The 15,387-nt window shown below is 38.4% G+C and overlaps 1 protein-coding gene across 2 annotated transcripts in view; it reads right to left on the reverse strand.

Moving 5' to 3' along the window:
• The window catches only part of PRKCA (protein kinase C alpha), a 157,218-nt gene that overhangs the window by 14,841 nt on the left and 126,990 nt on the right, over window positions 1–15,387 (reverse strand). For both annotated transcript variants that reach the window (XM_084492540.1, XM_084492541.1), the window contains 6 exons: window positions 13,359–13,502; window positions 12,724–12,897; window positions 9,827–9,918; window positions 8,191–8,253; window positions 7,537–7,675; window positions 1,360–1,440 (listed from right to left, as the gene is read on the reverse strand). In XM_084492540.1, coding sequence (XP_084348666.1) covers window positions 1,360–1,440; window positions 7,537–7,675; window positions 8,191–8,253; window positions 9,827–9,918; window positions 12,724–12,897; window positions 13,359–13,502 — 693 coding nt within the window. The remainder of the gene's footprint in view (window positions 1–1,359; window positions 1,441–7,536; window positions 7,676–8,190; window positions 8,254–9,826; window positions 9,919–12,723; window positions 12,898–13,358; window positions 13,503–15,387) is intronic.

Genomic DNA, 15,387 nt, shown 5'->3' on the forward strand with positions numbered 1-15,387 from the left:
GCCACCTGCAGCCTGGAGATCTTCATTTCTGTCCCCAACATGGCAGCAAGGTTAATGAAAGGTTTGCTGGATTATCTTTAATGAGTTTATCTTCACAATTATCTATAGTTTTTAAAGCTACTGTGCACCAGGCAGGCAGCAGTATTTTAAGGGGTAAAGTCTGGAGACTGTAGCTTTCAGTTACCTTGTATTAAAATATATCCACTCCTCACTTAATTCCAGCGAAACCCCAGTTTGTTTTACAAGACATGCACGTAGGCTCTGCTTCTGTGAGGAGCAGGCTGTATCACCAGACAGGGCTGCATTTTATTTTTAAGTACAGGTGATGAGGGAAGTGCCTGTGGGTGAGTCCCCCAGGATATGGCCACCGTGTAAGTTCGAGCTAATAATAAATCTCACTGTCTAAAAAGCACTCAGCTGCCTAATATTTGCAGTGCACACTGTAAATGTTAACGACTGCAATTGCAACCCTTTAAAAACTTTTTGAATATGTTGAGTGGAATTTAGTAGAGAAACTATTAAATGCATTTGGTTAAAATGTATGTTTTAAGCTTAGGAATCACAGAATCACAGGATTGCCTAGGTTGGAAGAGACCTCAAGATCATCGAGTCCAACCTCTGACCTAACACTAACAAGTCCTCCACTAAACCATTAAATCACTAAACCGTATCGCTAAGTCTAACAAGTCCTCCACTAAACCATATCACTAAGGAAATGCATACGTCTAGCTAACATTCAATGAAAGCCACCTGCACAAATCTTTTCCAACTCAAGATGAATCGAGTTCCTGAAGTCAGTAGTTATCTGCCATTTACTGCAGTACAGAGTTGCTTTCCTACTTCAGTGACTCAGAGAACAGTGTCTCAGTAACTGTGCAGAATAAGGGGTCTGTAACTAAGCTTATTTCAAGCAGTGAGACCCATACTTTACCCCCAGGACACAGAATACAAAAGCTGTATTCGTGTGACTTAACTGCAATGCAGAGCATATGCACAGTCTTATTATGTCTCCCTGCGGTTTCAAGCTACTAAATTATATTTCTTCCATTTGACATGCATTTTCCTGCTAAAGCGTCTCTCTCCCATTCAATTTTGAAGATGGCTATTTAAAACATCGTTACAGTACAAAGGAACCATATTCAAAGGCAGTGCTTTATTATGTGGGTGCAATATAAAGAGCTTAAAACCTAAACACGTTCTCAGTGAAGTCAGAGACAGTCAAGAGTACACAGACATAATATGAGTATGAAAAGCCCCATGCTTGTCCCCTAGGGGTCTAGCCCTTTAGCAACTTTTGATAGAGAGCAGTGTTGGACAGGCAGGAAGAGGTCATGGCAAGCACAGGAGGGTAACTCTTACCTGGCCAGCCAACATCTCATAGAGCAGCACTCCGTATGCCCACCAATCCACAGACTTCCCATAGGGCTGGTAAGCAATAATCTGTATAATCACACACACACAAAAACAAAAATCCTGTTATCCAACATCTAGTCTGGTGACATATTGGATAAATAGTGACACAGAGACAAACATAGTTCTTTGCAAGGACCCAGAAAGCCACCACTGTAATCCTCACTCCAGCTAATCACTGCTTCCAGCTGGAGTTGGACATTTTTGCAAATGCTATTCTAAACTCACCTGCATCGTTTGGTATTCTGATATCGTGGGAAATTCAGCTCTTAGGAGATCTTGAGATGTGCATTTGAAGGCAAAGACGGAAGTAGAGTAGCACGATGTAGGAGACAAGACAAAAATTTTTTCCATCCATGTCAAAGCTTCAAGTCATGAGACTCACTAATTTACAGATTATTAATAATTAAGCTTCTATTTTCAATATTTATGGTTTTGTTCCACTCTAAGAGGAATAAAAATTTAAGAGCAAAACCCCGAAAAGCTCAGTTACATTTTCCCAAGTTGCATGATTAAGATACTCTTAGTATGAAACCAGATACCAGTTACATCAAAAAGAAAGCGGTTTCTGCTGTTCAGCCTAATGGAAACATCAAGTGTTTTGCGTCCTCTGGGTTCGCATCTGACTCACCCAGAAGCACAAATTGAGTGCTGAAACAATGAGAGGCTGCGAGTGCAAACAGCACGCAGGTCCCCTTGTGCGTCATTTTCTATTATGAGGACCTGTTCAAAGATCAGCGTTCATTTATTTAAGAGATGCATTTGGGCATCCTGTAGAAGTGTTCAGAGGTTCAGACACCCTCTCATATCTCTTTTTAAATAACTGTGATGTGATAGTGGGCATGGTGGAGGGATGCAGGACATCCCACCTATGCTGGGGAAACCAGGACTGGGGCCTCCAATATGTTTTGATGTTTTTAGTCTTTGTGAAATACTTGCTAAGACCAGTACAGACCACATATGCCAGATTTCTTAGTTGCCTGAAATAGAAGTTGAACTGGCGAGTTTTGTTGTTTCTCAGGGCTGCCTGGCTACGAAACAGAATTAGAGCCTCTATATGAATACACATTTTTTGCTGGGGTAACAGCAGCACATGAATTTAAAATTACTGCACTGTTTCTAAGCAAAAAAATTCAAATTAAATCACACTTCAAAATGTATTACACAACCAGAGGTAGTGACAAGATTCTCAGCTGAAAGGTGTTACATAAAGGCTATCTTAATTGTCTTTTAGCAGTAGCCACATACATTGAGCTTTTATAAGATATATTTGGGACATTCATTTCGTGTTACGGTGGTGAACAAACTTGGTTGCCCTCCCTATCATTTCTATCACCAGCAAGTTCCCAGAGGTCCTGTGGAATCAATGTTGCTTTTTCAAAGACTAAACACTTTCAGAACTTTATCCAGAAAAAAACTCTGACCTTTACACAAAGAAAACATTAAAACATTTCATCCTCAACCCCTCTCCCACAATACCTCCTTGCCTGATGGAATGGCAAGGTGTGTTACCAAAACAGAAAGGGATATTTTTCAGAAGGTCATTAATCTGTAAGGGCAAAACATTTTGTACAATAAGCGCACTGCATTTAAGTGGTTTTGGAAGGAACAGCATATTTAAATTAGCAAATGAGAGAGAAAGATAGATCCACAGCACGGCAAAAGGAAATACTAGGAGACAGGCATGGTCTCAGGTCTGTCCAGCATGCTCTAATCTACTTCTCCTCCTAGTGTCAAAGAGTTTGATGGGAGCACTGAGGAGAGGAAATATTTCAAGAAGGTAACACAATGTCATAAAATGAAGGATGTAACAAAGCATGGACCTAAGGATGCCATTTACTTAACCAGCAAGAAGCAAGTCAAGATTGGACTGTTCTCTAAATAGCATTCTCATCAGCAAATGCAATCTGCCCCAATTAAATTTGCCTTTGTGAGAGCATATCAAGCAGAATCATCAAGAGAGACAGAATGAACATGAAAAAATCTCCTACAGTTAACCTAACATATGGTCAGAGTCACGAGAGCACTAAAATTTGTGTCCTATGTCATCGGCTGAAATATTCAGTTGATGCTCCATGTCAACATCAACAGAAGTGCACGACAAGAGGAGCAGTGGCCCTTCCAAGAGAGCATGCATCTCTCATGTGGAACCAATCGCATGATGAAAGAGTGGGATTTTGGGAAAGAAATACAGACATGGAGTTCTACTGGGACTGGAAAGGGCCCACTTCAGAGAAGTTCCACTGCAAATGCAATATAAACACTTTTCATGTCCCTATTGCAATGTAGGAAAAGGTGATACTTTGCTGTCACTGTCCATTGATGTATGTAACACTATAAGGTGTTTTCCTTTAATCCTAATTAAACATGCACATTTGAATCACCTGCTGCACCCCGGTAAGGATATGACACCAGTGAAACACAGCAAACCTATGTGCCACGTTCATGCTCCAACCTGTGTGTCACGCACAGAAACCAACAGCTATACCCACACATAACACTGGGAGTTACTCAAAGCATTAATTGGAAAATGCAAAGGAGAGGAAAGGATGCTCATTTCAAGGAAGGAATTACATGTGGGAGGACGCAGATGAGTTTTGAATATACAGTCAAACGCAGCGGTACAAAGTCAGCAAGTTCTAAACGGCGTATTTTCAGCAGCTCCCTCCTCATCCTGCAATCACTGTGCATTACCTCCCAGCTGCTGCACCCAGAGCCAGCACTGCCAGCCTGGCAGCAGCTGCCAATATCAGCCTATCTGCAGGTACAGGCTTTGGTATCTCTTGAAATAAACACAGGCACATTACTAACGAGGGGCATATTAACACTGACCTCCTGTCTCACTGCAGTGAGCAGAGCAGACCCACAGAGCAGTGAGGGGGCTGTGGGACCAGAAATGAAGAACCATCCTCTCCTCCTGCTATGGCCTCTGTTTTCTACTGGTCCGGCAGGAATGGAAAGTTGATAAGATCCTTCCTTCCCCTCCTTCTCCATCACTATTTAAATGATTGCCTTTTTGCATTTCAAATGTCCTATTTCCCCTACTGATGACTGTATTTTTAAGGGTTCTGTCTGTTCAGGTTCTGTGGATTTGAGAGCTCAGGAGGAATTTCTTGCATCAAGCCAAACTGGCTGAGCAATGTTGACTGCATTTTTTCCTCTTTTTTTTTTTGCCTCCAAGGAAGGCACAGTGAAGAGCAGGACACAGAGATTAATACCAGCAATTTGTAGGAATGTTTAGATCATTGCCACTTGCAGCTGGTAGCCAGTTGGGATGAAAAGATTATATCCCCGAGGCAAAAGAAAGAGTCTTTTGTGAACATCTTTTACGTCTACTGGAAAAGTTAAAGCACAGTTATTAAAAGAAATAAATATAACTAGCATGAGAAACAGTCAAACGCACACTTTCCAAACCGTTGCAATACCTACTACCCTCTCCTAATCCTGACAACTGCAGTTAGAACTTAAGGTCTGAGGCTATTTGATAGAGGAGAAGGGAAAAGGAATTTTTAATTTAAAGTCCTCTGAAATTCAAAATCATTCTTCCAGGTACTGCCAGGGTGCTCATGGTAGGGTTCAGTACTGCACCGCAGGCAGCGGGTGGTGCTGCCAGGATCCCCACTAAGCCTCGGCATCCATCTGCTTCTGTCTCTCTTGACTAGTCAAGGAAATACAAAGTATTAATTGATTTCAAGGCTATTATACTGCCCTGATCATAAATATTTATGTTTAAGTTCAGCACATCAATAAATACCAGAGAACCACTGTTTGCTTGACAGATGTGGTCAAACCCAGGATTCAGCCAGTTCAGCCTCTGCATACTTCCCAGATTGTGTATGATTAAAAAAAGGAATATTAATATCAGTGTGTTATACACCAGTGTGTAACAACAAATCCCCAAGCATATAAAAGGAAAGCAGTATTTTACAGCGAGTGCATGGAAATGCACATCCACCTTTCTGAATGCTGTGCCACCATTCCCCCGCATTTCTGTGCCAAGGTCATCCATGTGAAGCCAGCTGAGATGTCCTCGTGGCCCCATCTGACCCCTGCACCCCAGCCATGCTACCTCTGAACTGCCTGGGGTTAACTCACGGAGAGACAGCGGGGGTCCTTCAGAACCCACTGCAGTCATGCCATTTCCCTAACACTGACCAAAAGAGCTAGTTCTGTAGTTTTGAGTGCCCCACACTCACAGGACAGCTCTACTCCAGATTTCTCAAACAGTTTATTTAGATTTAGCCCATTTATCTTCATGCAGCAGGGAATAATACTCTGGAAACGCATCCACATTATAATCTATTATACATCTTAGCCCACGGGAACATGCCCCTGGAAGCCAGACATCAACCTTACTTTGAAGTTTATCACAGGCCTAGTTAGCAACTTGTTAGTCACAATAATGTCCTCAGAAACTAAAGAAAATTGTCTAACCAAAAATAAATAAATAAATAAATAAATAAATACGAAATCTGTTTGTAAGATAATGGAAAGACTAATTTCCTCCCAGTGACTGAATGTTTTGGTAAAAGCTTTATTTCTTCACATTGCATTTCCAAATAAATTAAAATAAATCATTCCAACACTGACCCATATTGAGCATTTTGGCACTGATAATATGTTCTTTGGTATTAGCTGGCACAAGCTGGTTGCCACAGAAAGGAGACTTTTTGATTTATCATATTGGCTTCATTTATGTTTTGACAGGAGAAAATGAAATACTGCTCTGGTTGTTCTGATATCCTGTAGCAAGCAACAGCGATTTGTGGAAAAAAAAAAAAAAAAAAAAGGTTTTATTTCACTCTGAAAAGCATGAATTAGCAACTAGAAAAAAATAAACTATTTTTCATTCCAATTTCATAAAGATGACAAAATTCACCTTAGACACTAATTTACTTGTCCATGTATAAATCTCCTATATTCCAACAAACATTCAATTACAGCCAGAAATGTTCCAGCCAGCGCTGCCTCTTGCTCAGCACTTGGTGAAACACAGCGTCTCTTGGATCAGGATACAGCCTCTTGCCTTGAATTTGCAGCCAAACAAATCAAGACTCTTGAAAGCTCAGTACGCACAAACACCAGATTTTAATATTCATATATTTGAATAATTTCCAAATCACCACATGTGCTTGTTTTTCATGTCTTATACCTAGACTATTGAAATAGAAATCATATCCAGACTAAAAAATCTTAACTCTAAGCTCCTATTTCTCTATCTCAGTGCTTTAAAATACAGTTGTGTTTCTCATCACCCAATTTGCATTTTAGACACACTGCAGCTAGGTTCGTGTTTGAATGGGATTTTCAGTACTTTGGAGGCTTGAATGCAGCAGAGGTACTGGTAAGTCGTGGAAAACCCTAGTCAAAGTATGGATTTATGACATCAATTTCGTTCAAGTCCTGATCTTACAGCTTAGTTGAGGCTTTTGATGACTGGCGTTTTCCCGAGATCAAAAGCAGGACCCCAGGACAACTACACAACCCCTGTAAGACAGGGCCTGGAGCGGACCCAAGTAGCTTTGTAGGGAGGTCATTGAAAAGTTTCACGGCCTCACCAGTCCCTTTCCAAAAATCAATGAGATTTGTGTTTTCCTGAAAATGCTGAACAACCTTTAAAGATATGTATTTTGGCAGCTGTGTGAACCTATAGACAAAAACATTAAAGAAACTATGTTATAAAATATGTTTGCTGATAAATCAGCAAATAAAATGTTTGCTGATCTCATCAATAAAATGTTTGCTGATCTCATCAGCAACCCCCTCGAACTTTCTCTGACTTCACGCTGAAGCACAGTTTTGTATAACAACATTTTCAGGCTACAAATTAAAAATCACAAGGGGGTGAGCTTGCTTATTTAGTCTTTGCTAGTACAAACAAAATTTGAAATACTGATCTCATATCAAATAAAATTTTCCATCAACTAGATACATTTTAAAATAGTAAGGTCTTACTGATGTAACTGTATTAATTCATGAAGTTATTCAGTACACCTATAGAAATACAAGTGGTACCATCCACAGAGTATCCACAGCTCCGGCTATCGACATTGGGAGGTGTGAGATGTGAGTGCTGCCAATTCTCATTTGAGAGACCATAAGATTCTTGAAAAGGTAAATATTTACCTCTGGTGCAATGTAGTCTGGAGTGCCACAGAAGGTCCTGGTTGTTACTCCGTCTAACATATGTTCCTTGCACATTCCAAAATCAGCAATTTTGATGTGTCCTTCTGAATCCAACATCACATTATCTAATTTCAGATCTCTATAAAGAATCACAGGGATTTAATGTTAATGCTTAGGATCAATTAGGGCCAACTTATCTACTTCTGTGGCCAGGTGAGGGGTATGTGCAGCTTTCTGGGGGTGGAGGGACGGGGGATGTGCGTACATGGCACTCTGCAGTCCCAAGGGAGCCAGGCACCTCCCTGCAGATATATGAGAATAGCCATAAGCATCGAAAACCAACAAATAATAAAGAGAGAGCTGTGGATGATAATGAGCACACTCTCACTGACCCTTATGAACTTCCAAACAGGAAAGCGCAAGATGTTTCACATTTTTGAGAGTTTTCACTTGAATTGATTGGGCAGAGCACAGAAAAGTTCAGGTAAAGCAGAGGCTTTGGTTTACAGTGCTCCAACAACAATACAACCAACAGAATGCTGCTGCGATTGCTTTTTGTAACACGTTTTAAAAATGAACTGAAAAATTCAAGAAACTGATCATTTAAGGGTTTTAAAAATAGTTCAGAAATGGCTTACAACAGATTATACTCACCTATAAATAATCCCTCTGTTATGGAGAAAGAATAACCCAACCGAGATCTCAGCTGCATAGAACCTGTATGAAAAAAGCCCAACAGATTTCATATTGCCTCATGATTTCCCTCTCACAAAATACTTTGGAAATGCATCATGGTAAAAAATGATAACATAAGTATAGAAATATACATTATAGGTAGACATAAAAGATATATTACTTCAAATTTACTTTAATAGATACAATTAATTTTGAGTATTTGATGATAAGATAGTACAGATTTTATTTATTTATTTATTTTTAAATTGGAAACTTCTCCCTAGACCAGAAAAAAAACTTTCTGCAGCTGAAGTACAGCATTTTTACTGCACTGATCAGTCTGCCTGCATAGGTCATTATCTCTAATCACATATCAATGCTGAATTCAGGATGCAATTCAATTTACATTGCAATTCATATGGCACTAAATCATTTGCAGAAATAGTATTCCTTTATACAGGCTGTTAATGGATTAATTACATAAAACTAATTAAAATGATTACCATATAAAATATAATTGCTGAATGTAGTTAAAGGATATATAATATTGATGGATGTTTGAAGTCTGTTGCTGCACAAATTATAGGCAAGAAGATTATCCAAAGACAAGATTATTTTTTAGGCTAGCATAAAGAAAATGAACGCTTAGCTCTGAAACCAGAGCTATTTGTGGACGTGTGTGAACGAATATGCTCCGCAGGCGTGAGCTGTCATAAAGCACTGTTTCCAACTGGTGTTCAGCAAGTTACATTAGCTGGGGACCAAGGGTGTTCTGACAGCATTGAGTTTTCATTTAGCGAGTTGTTGACACTCTGTTTTATATCAAATGCTTATATTTAGAAGGCCTCTCATTTAAACAAGCCCTGATTATTTAAATCAAAATGAGAAATTATTTTAGCCAAATTCTTAAACAGAATCGGTCACACTTCATTTTAAAGTTTCACTGGTAAATGATTTATGAAACACTAATAAATGATGACGAGATGTTTTAAGCATGACTAAAATGGTACTGATGGTATCCACATTTGAGTATGTTGCAGATCATTATCAGTTACTCACTGATATGCCAGATGTACAATAATCTAAAAGGGACCATGTATATAAACAACTTCTAATCATTTAGTAACTTCTCACAAATAAAACTTCTATAAAAAGTAGAATTACAGAACTTCTTATAAGCTATACATTGAATTTATCTTGTATAAACTCTATCAAAATGTGAAGTGTATTTCTAAAACTTCCCTATAATATTAATTCAGATTGAAATGTTCTTGCTTTTGTTATATACTTGCTTTTAAAAGCAACATGAGAATACTAAGTAATACTTTTAATTTCCTGTTGCCTTGTTTAAATGGTCACTTTTAAAGCACACACTGCCTTTGTTTTGCTGTATTGTTTAATAAAGGTACGACTACCTTTGGCCTGTGTGTGCAAATAACATTTTCAAAATAAACTTCTTTTGGGTCTTAAAAAATGCAATCAAAAAAAGGACAGCCTAGACTTCCGACTAAACCTAGGAAGATGCTACGAGTTAGTGTGACAAAGAAATCTAACCCTCTTACAGGGTAAAATTAAGATGATGACACAATTTAAATATATAAACATGAACACTCACACTGCTTGTGGCTCCTTAAATTTTCCTACTTGCTGAATGTGATACATGAGATCACCACCATTCACATATTCCATAACAAAATACAGGCGGTCCTAGGATAAAGTATTAAAGATGCACATAAATACTTTAGACATAATATTAGATATGCATTGATCGGCAAAAAAATCACTGATATGATATTATAAAGCTTTTAAGATTATTGGGACTGGTTGTACATTCTGGCAGAATTGATAGATCAGGAAATGGAAATGGAATGTTTTGGAAAACCTGCAAGAGTAAATGACTGATGGGACCTGTCTAGTTTTGCCAATTTTAGTGATGCAATTTTATATATTAGTTGTCTACAATGTTCCCATAATTACTCACATATAGTTCTGTCTGCTAAAAAGAAATGTGAAAAAGCATTAAAGATGGTTGAAAATTCTTACTTTCAGCCCATTCCTAATGCCTCCTAATAAGTTTTCCTTCTTAGGAAGTATATATTTTTCTTCTCATAACTAAAAGGAGGCAAGAAAAGAAGTTAAAGGGTTTACAAAAGTATCTTCTACTTTCACCAGTGACACCAAGTTCCTTTCTCACAAGTCCCTATTTCAGCTAAAGAAGGACTGCAATAAAGTATTTTGAAGGGTGCTTTTTCTTCAACAGTTAAGACTTTTAAAATCCACACCCAGGTATCTCAAGTGAAACAGGACCACAACATATTGGAGTGCACTTATGTAGTATTTTCCCCACTTAGTGACCTTCAGACAGTAAGACGTGAAGCAATCTGTTCCCCATTTTCCAGAGGACTAAAATTGACCTCTTCCAAGTGCCTTCTGTACAAATATATTGGTTCACACTCTGCAAACATCTTTTATTTAGGGTGGATGATTTAGGCCACCTAGCTTTGAAAATTCTGGCAGACAACATTATGGCAAGCTTGTTTTCTGCAGTCACAACATGATCCAAATAGCGTATCAGATGCATTAACAGTCTTCCTCCCAATTGCAGAAGAGATATTTTTGGCTTCCTCTGATTTTCCTTTATTCATTTTGGATGGAAGCATTATCTTGAAGTATTTATATGAAAGTTCCCAATAATCTGATGCAAAAGAAACTCATTATTAAGATGCTCTGGTATAACCTCTATTCCCACTCTTTCCTTCAGAACCACCAATTGGAAGTAGGAAGTCTCTACTTGTCCAGAGTCTCTACTTTTATAACATTAACATACATTTAAAAGCTTTGATTTTCTAAGCTAAGTCCAACAGATGAGCCATAGGCAAAATGGTTAATTGGCCAGATCTGAACTATAAAATTTAGATTTTTATATGAATTGTCTTATTGTAAAATCCATGGCAACAGAAGCCTGCAAGGAAAAAGAGCAGCTAAAAACATTAACAACAATTAATCAGTTTTTTCTATGGCCAAACAGCATATGCTTTTTCTTCTCTTTCATTTTGAATTTCTCATTTTTGTAGCTAATGCTAATCCTTCAGAGCATTTCACAGCACCAAGTGCAAAGTACTCTACACTTAGGAAAACATGAAGTAAACGAGGTAAAGGTGTTTGCAATATTTGTCTAGACCTTTATGTGGCCACGTTGTTCTTGTATGTGATCATCCAGAAAAATTATATTGCAAATACTAAAAACCTCAACTTTTTTCCCCCATTCCCCTTAGCGAGAAAACACTAGACATTTGTACATTTTACATTAAAAAAGAAGCTGCCCAAAAGAAAGATAAGATTAATCAAAGTGGTTTTTCAATTATTGATGACACTAAGCTTTTTGATTACTAATGAAACATTATAAAGATATACATAATCGCAGGGAAAAAAGTCTATTTCTTACTAACTTTCATCCTATTACAGCTATCTTCATTTTTTAAGTAGAGGCAGTAAGAATATTATAGAAAGCAAAAAATGACCAAATGCAATAGTTCCCAGATTCATGTTTTACTGTGCTTAATTATGTTTGCAAATCATTCAGGCCATTTTCTGCTCAGAGATTTGTAGATACTAAAAAGAGTTGGAAAATGCCCCTAACAACACAGACAATTGTACTATGAAATGGTGACAGGATGACATGATGTGTTTGTGGAATATTACAATGTTATTACTTCAAACTAACTAGTTTTTTGTTTGTTGTTTTGATTCAAACCATCTGATGTGGAAGATATGGAATAGTCAAGTGGAAAAACAACATACATATGTCCTTTTGTCACCCCATTAAGCTACAGCCCACTGCTGGGGCACTAATTCAGGGCTATCATCATTAAGACAGCTCCAAGGCGAGACAAGAAGAGCCTTGACTTTGTGTCAATAAAGGCAACTCCAAGAAGCCAGCACCCACTGAGAGCCAACTGCCTGCCATGCTGCTTTCAGACCAGTACGGTGCCGCTGGATTGTCAGAGTCATCCTGGAGTCTGTCTTTGGGAGATTTTTTGCAATGTGATGGGGAAATCTCCACTTTGTTTATTTATAGAAAATGAAGAAAAAAAGCCCAATGCTTTTTTCTGTGCCAGGGGTACCAGCAAAACAAATTAAATCCATCAACATTGATTCATGAGTAATGCTCTTGTGATAAAATAAGCACCATTAAGACTTTACAAGTACTATCCTCAGATCCTTAAATATATTTAGGAACCTTTGAGAATCTGGGTTTAAGGGTCTGACTTAGCAAAGCACACATTATTAAATTTACAAATTTTCCCACTGGTCTGCTGGAATTACTATATGGAGAAAAATCTGTAATCCTAGAATTTAGGTTTAAAACTCTAAGGGGTGTCTCTCTCTTCACTGTTTCCTATGTGAAGAACCTATGGAATACAGGTTGCATAATAATACAAGTTATTGAACTGACATAATTCATGATCACATAGTGTAGAAAACATCACAGTTGCAAGAGAGCTCACGTACAACTGTTTGGAAACAAGAGTGAAGTTGTGTTAGGAATGGTGGTTTATCCTGCAAAGCCAGCACTCGTTTTTCAACCATTGTACACTCAACATCATCGTCCTGAATCACCACATCTTTTTTCAGTATTTTGATTGCATAGAGCTCCTCTGTCCCCTTCCTGTCTGCCAGCATCACCTGCACAAAAAGAAACAAGAGTGAAAATCTTCCTACCTACCAATGGGAGAAGGTGACTCATATGCCCCATTTATCGTATAGATGGCAATCCAGCTCTTGTGTACAGACTAACTCGATCAAAACTCCAAAAATATCATCATTAGTCACCTACTGCAATGGGATGTACCAGTCGTTTTAGACAATGCCTGAGCCAAAACTTGCTGGTTTATCACAGCCATATTGCCCAGGGGCTGATAAAATGCTAAATCCCTGAGGACTTCTCCAGTAAAGGGCACATCATCATATAAGTATCTGATAAAATGTCAGAAAAATAGCAGTCCTTTCTCTTGACTAACAGATTTCAAATACATATATATGTACTATTCATGATTTTTCCCAATATCCAGCCCTACCAACGCTGGTGACTTCCAGAACTGGCAGAGTGACCTAGGTAGTAAAGGCAAGTTGTCAAGAATTCTTACCTTTCCAAAGCTCCCCTTTCCAAGAACCATAAGAAAGTTGAAATCTGTCAGCTTCACCCTGTCCAGATTGTTGGATGGCGCACTTGAATTCCTGTCTTCTGATGGAGTAATGACTTTGTTACCAGCTGGCCCAAGTTTGGCTTTCTGAAGAACATATACACACATATACACACAAAAATGGGAAAGTGAGAAGAGTAGCCTGTCTTCTTGGCAGAACTGGTTAATGTTAGATCGGAGATGACCTTATTTGAGACGGCATTCTCGAGAGAAAGGCTGCATAACAAAATTTGCACAGACACAAGTTCAAAGACTCATTCCAACAATACTTTTGACATTATTGAGTGAATTAAAGTGGAAAACTGTGTTCATGTATAACCAGATAAAAGCAGATAGACTTATCTGGTTATCAGAGCAAAACCAAAGCAAAAACCAAAGCCAAAGGAAAAAAACAAAACACTTATATTCATGCCAAAAGCAGCCTTAACTGGCATTTTTATTTCAAAATACAAAAAATGCTCTTCAAAGATTTCATGCTATAATCTACATAAGGTATTCTAGATATAAACACTCTCTTCAGCACGTTCTCTTTTAAAACATAATTCTTAAAGACACTCTGCATAGCAAGAGTTAGGAAATCTTTGACATGCATTAAAAAAAATAACCTGCATTTAAAAAAAAAAAAAAAAAAAAAAAAGAGAGAAAAGAATTAATGCAGATGAACATGGGCACTTTCAAACTAGCATTACAATCAACTTTGATTTTCAATCAAGCGTTGATCTGGAAAAGGGAGGAAGGGAAGCTGGAGGTGCCCCATCCCTGGAGGTGCCCAAGGCCAGGCTGGAGGGGGCTTTGGACAGCCTGGGCTGGTGGGAGGCATCCCTGCCCATGGCAGGGGGGTGGAATAATGGGCTGTAGGGTCCTTCCAACCTGAACCAGTCTATGATTCTATTTCATTCAAAGGTTCTGTCTTGGCAAGACAGTCTGGTTCATAGAAGGTTGCAGCAGTCTCAGTATTTCACATGAGACACCATATAGTTGCTCAGGTAAGTTGCATTTCAAATCTTGAAGTTAACAAAAGCGAAAAAAGTAAGACTCACCAAAAGATAATGCAGGCTAGAACACAATATCCCTCTTTTTCTCAAACTTATCCCACATACCGGCAGGAGCAAAGCCATGAATGTTTAATAATAGTATTACTTTGGGATATAAGTGCTTTCCCCCAAGAATCTAGTGAGTTGGCATGTAAATAATCTCTAATATAGTTAATTTATTTTGTGCCATTGACATATGCTTGACATTTAAGGATAACTACTTTTCTCACTATGCCATAAAAGGACAGTAGTTGCATATTATCCATTTTACAGATAAAAAAAATAAATCTAGAAATCAAAGTGTATCCAGAGTCACACAATAAATCACCTTAAAAGCTTGGCCTGGCATATAACTTTTGCAGCTCCACTGGAAACTGAAAAATACAAACTTTCCCTCTCCAGACAAGTTTAGAAACCTAACATTGGAAGGGATGGCTTGATTCAGAGACTCCAGCCCTCTACTGCTGTGGGCAGGCATGTCAAGTAACCCTTGCATAAACTAACCACATCTGCAAGAGCATATTAGGATTCATAGGTGCAGAAAATCTTCTACTGGCCATATGGATATGGGTTTTAGCAGTTTAGACCTTTTTTCCTTTTTTTTTTTTTTTTTTTTTTTGTAGTACAGCTTAAACCATGGAATTCCTTCCACCATCATTAATATTTGAGTGCATGAAAGCAGCACCTGGAGATGCCAGTCAGGATGGGGGACTGCACAAACATTTAAGAAGAGCAAGTCCTGAGCATCAGCCTAGGTTCCTGATTCTGCAAGGCATTGTCCCTTGGCAGGTGCTGCTACTGGTGCAAATCCAGGGGCTTTAATGGAGCTTTTTGCCTTTCAAGGCCTTAAGACTCGTGCAAGACCTGTGTAAGACTGAGCCTTAAGCAAATGAAGTAAAAAACAAAACCAAAACAAACAAAAAATCCTAATATCCTGT

This window comes from Aythya ferina (assembly GCF_964211825.1).
Source record: "Aythya ferina genome assembly, chromosome: 18".
Classification (NCBI taxonomy): Eukaryota; Metazoa; Chordata; class Aves; order Anseriformes; family Anatidae; genus Aythya; species Aythya ferina.